This window comes from Aphis gossypii, chromosome 1 (genome assembly GCF_020184175.1).
Source record: "Aphis gossypii isolate Hap1 chromosome 1, ASM2018417v2, whole genome shotgun sequence".
Classification (NCBI taxonomy): domain Eukaryota; kingdom Metazoa; phylum Arthropoda; class Insecta; order Hemiptera; family Aphididae; genus Aphis; species Aphis gossypii.
In genome coordinates, this window is record NC_065530.1 from 54,905,380 (window position 1) to 54,909,688 (window position 4,309).

Sequence of the window (4,309 nt, forward strand, 5' to 3'; positions counted from 1 at the left end):
CAGTTTTTGTGCCTACGTATTTTAAAAAATTCTCCTGAACAGAACCGTCACCCTGGTGATAGGGCGTTGTGAATAAAAAATAATTAAATAAAACATATATAATGATTTAAAAGTAAGTAGTTATAGTTTTAACTGTTATAGTTTTATTTAATTATTTTTTATTCACAACGCCCTATCACCAGGGTGACGGTTCTGTCATGATTTAAAAGTAAGTAATCGCTTTATTGTTAATCATGTGAATCATAATTATTATTATTATCATTGTAGTACTTTGTGGTATACGATGTTTCTTGTTTGATTACCTGGCGCATAGATAAACAAATCTGATGGTTTTCCAACACGGGAACAGGCAACATACAATTGACCATGTGAGAAACATGGGTTTTCTAGATTAATACCACAAACACTTAATGATTGCCCCTGTGACTTGTTTATAGTCATAGCAAAAGCAAGACGCACTGGAAACTGTAGTCGTTTAAACTCAAATGGCACATCAGTCGGAATCATTGGGATGCGCGGTATGAGAACATCTTCTCCTTTATACTTTCCTTTGAGTATAGTTGCTTCTATCACATTGTTTAGTAATTTTTTTATCGCTAACCGTGTACCGTTGCAAAGACGCGGTTGGTTGATATTTCGCAACATTATAACCACCGATCCAACCTTTAATTGAAGATTGTGAGGTGGCAATCCTGGCAAATCCAGCGAGTTTAAAAATTCCGGTGGATAGTTGACTACATCATCTTGATTAGTAGCCGAATCAACTGATTTATATATCATCAATTCGCCTGTAATTTGTTCTTGAATTTTGAAATTTAATTCATTTACATCTATGTTTTTTGCAGCCAGTATAGCTCGTTCGCTCAACCAATCATGGTTTCTGTAATTTTGAGAAACATCTGGAAACACCTTCTGAATAAGTTCATCTTTTGATCGAGTTAACTGACAAAAACTTAGAGGAAAGTTAATGCAGCCAGTCAACATGTCTATAGGAAATTTGCCATTACCAATGTCAATGAGTTGTTTAGAGAATATGTTTCCAGATTGGTCATTTTGCAACTCGACACGCATATTCTTGCTTAAATGAAGTACTTTGACATGTTTCCACAAACTGGAGGACTTTAGACATGCATTGAGTTCATCAGCTGGCGTTGATCGTGGAATCACCGGCAATGTTTGACGAAAATCTCCTGCTAATAAAATCATTGCACCACCAAATCGGTTATTATTGCTCCGTAGATCTTTTAAGGTTATGTCCAAAGCCTCCAAAGATTTTTTATGTGCCATCGTGCATTCATCCCAAACAATCAATTTACATTGCTGCAAAACCTTTGCCATTGCAGAGTTCTTCGAAACGTTGCAGGTTGGAGTTTCATTGCTATGCATATTTAATGGCAATTTTAGTGCTGAATGGGCTGTTCGACCACCTTCAAGCAAAGTTGCTGCGATTCCCGACGAAGCGAGTGCAAGTGCAATTTTATTTTGTGAGCGAATTGTTGCTAATATTAATGAAATCAAAAAAGTTTTTCCTGTACCACCAGGTGCATCTAAGAAGTAAATCCCTCCAGTTTCATCATTTGTTACTTTCATAAGAGTTTCAAATACATACTTCTGTTGTTCATTTAACAGTGGAAGATTTGTTTGAATTAATTCTTTCAAATCGTTGAGATCATACAGTCTTTCTCGATGCAACTTGGTTAAAAGCGTCATGCATTGGACGATTGGGCGCGGTCAGGCCTAATTGAATTAATAGTTTGTTTGACATTATCAAGCACATGTCCTCAATTGAAATCAATGCTTCATTGTAAATTTCTTCACTGATTTGTATATTTGGATTTCCCATTCTATTCTGTATTTGATACAAAATATCATCACACATATAATCTTTGTACTTGATCCACAAATCAATTGGGTTTGATGGGAAGCATGTAGATATGATTATAGAAAACAATGTTCGTATTTGATGAGCGTGTGATGATATTACAGCATCATTGAGAGTTTGATCCCAATGAGCGTCATTTTCAAGCAATTGCAAACGTTGACAGGCTTCTCTGTAGGATACACACAATTCACCATCAACAGTTCGTAACTGTTGGAATGATGTTGGGCCACGTACATTGACTAATAGCAGTCGTAAGTAAAAACATTCATCATTGCTTGGATGTACTGAATAAATCCGGCCAATCGCATCGGTGGAATATACATCTGTATATCCTGGAACTGGTTTTCCTTGTTTCCGTCGTATAAATCTCCTTGAGGATTGATTCCAGGTATAATATTTTGGCATTTCAGAATATAGCAATGTTTGTGCGAAATCATCGTTTTGGCATGTCTCAAAAAAACTGGTTAATGTATTAGATGGTGGCTGAGCAGCTCTTTGTACTGCGTTCTGTGCTGTAAAATACACTCTTTGTCCATTTTCTAAATGCACAGCTAAGTGAACAACAGAAGGGTGTCTCTCATGAATAGGAAAAGAAAATATTCGCCAAACTGCTTCATTACTACTGACATAGCGGCCCATTTGGTATTGGGTAACTTCATCATTGGAATTCTCTGCACCAATTCCAATCACAGCCATATCACTCCCTTTGGCTACATATTTGCAAATGTATTTAATATGATGACTAAGTGATATATTTCGTAATGATTAAGAAATTGAAGATTAGTGACACATCTTAACTTTGGTGACAGAAAATTTTGTTCGCTAAAATAATTATGAGTAACTGCTATAATACATACCTTGAAAGTTGGCATAAAATTTTCCCGAACTACATTTGTTGAACCAAATGAAGTCATTTGAAAGCAATTGTTATATTGTTGGATATTTGTCAAAAAGTGTATAGAATCTGTTCCTATTCCTGAAACCAATGAGTACAATGGTTCTGGTGGTGGATCCAATGGTATCAATTTCACTTTACCATTTGCGCAACACAATCCATTGGCTTCGTTTTTGTATTTTAATGCCTTACAGTGTGAGCAAACCGAGTTCATAGAACCAATAACATCACATTGGTAGTTACTGTAGTCAATTGACACATCGTAACTAAAAGCAGCTCGATTCAAACTTGCTCGCGCTTCACGCGTTTGTGAATTAGATCGGTAATTAGCTTGGTTTGTAGCATTTCTGGTTCTTCTACCTAAATTGCTTCGTCTTATAGGAGGCATATCAAATATAAATTATTTTTTCACTAATCACGAACTAAACAAACACTAACTAACTAAACACTCTGCACAAAACACGATTGTTGGTTGCCATGGATACGATCAGTATTATTATAAATATTATAGGAAGGGCTATTTTAAAAAGAAAAGGGCTATTTTTAGGGTTTTTCCAGCAATAATTCTAATTTTTCTAGCCATAAAAACCATCCTTGGACTTCAACGAACATTTGCGAACATTTGCGTTGTTTGTATGTCTATTTGCATGCATTTTTAAAAACATTTTAAATAAATGATTTATTTTATTTAAATGGTTGCCATTGACTACCAAAAATAATTTAGTTGACTATTTGCTGGATAGATGGCGCCTCTGTAATTTCATCACCACCTCGTCATATTTCTCTAATCCGATAACTTTCTCAAATTTTTCGTCCGTAAGAACCTTCTCCTGACAATTACGACCCAAACAAAAAAAGAATGAGCGAAATCGGTCCAGGCGTTGTTGAGTTATGCGCTTACCAAATTTTGCGATTCATTTTTATATATAAGATATATATATATATATATATCTGTGCGATTCATTAATGTAAAAGAAAAGTTTTCAGTGACGTGGTCCATTATGAATTGTCGTACTCGCCAGTGTTGTATATATAATACACACTAAGTCTCGACGTCTGCCCGCGTTATCACCAAATCAACTATTTTATATTTTATAAATTTAATACAATATATACATGTATTTACCCTTATATCTGTCCACGCCTTGCTACATTTGTAGTCTGTTGTACAGTAGAAATTATTAATATTTAAATGCCGGAATACCTGCGTACGTTCTACAATAACGATAGCCATCGTCTAATCCAGAACGGGAAACATTTCATGACTTGCACGATGAAAATTATTTTTATTTCTATGCGTGTTTTATTTTGCTTTTATGTTATGTAGTGGGTTTTTTTTTAATAGCTTTATACTTTTATAAAGTTTTGTAGACGACTGATTCAATTTGTAGAAAACATGAGTACATATAATATGTATATACGCTCGCGAACCCGATAAATCTAATATTCCGATGAAATCGTATTAAGCTATACGCAGACATAAATAAATACGCACATACAATCTGCTGTAACAGATCTCTACATATTTTATT

General features: G+C 34.8%; 1 protein-coding gene across 1 annotated transcript; it reads right to left on the reverse strand.

Moving 5' to 3' along the window:
• Positions 1-221: 221 nt before the first annotated feature.
• LOC126549198 (ATP-dependent DNA helicase PIF1-like) lies at positions 222-1,688 on the reverse strand. The gene has a single exon (XM_050197757.1). It carries the CDS (start codon positions 1,588-1,590, stop codon positions 259-261), a length of 1,332 nt encoding a protein of 443 aa, XP_050053714.1. The 5' UTR covers positions 1,591-1,688; the 3' UTR covers positions 222-258.
• Between the last annotated feature and the right edge of the window lie 2,621 nt (positions 1,689-4,309).

Excerpts from the sequence above, each read along its gene's own strand:
- LOC126549198 (XM_050197757.1), bottom strand. The coding sequence starts at position 1,590 with ATGAAAGTAACAAATGATGAAACTGGAGGGATTTACTTCTTAGATGCA.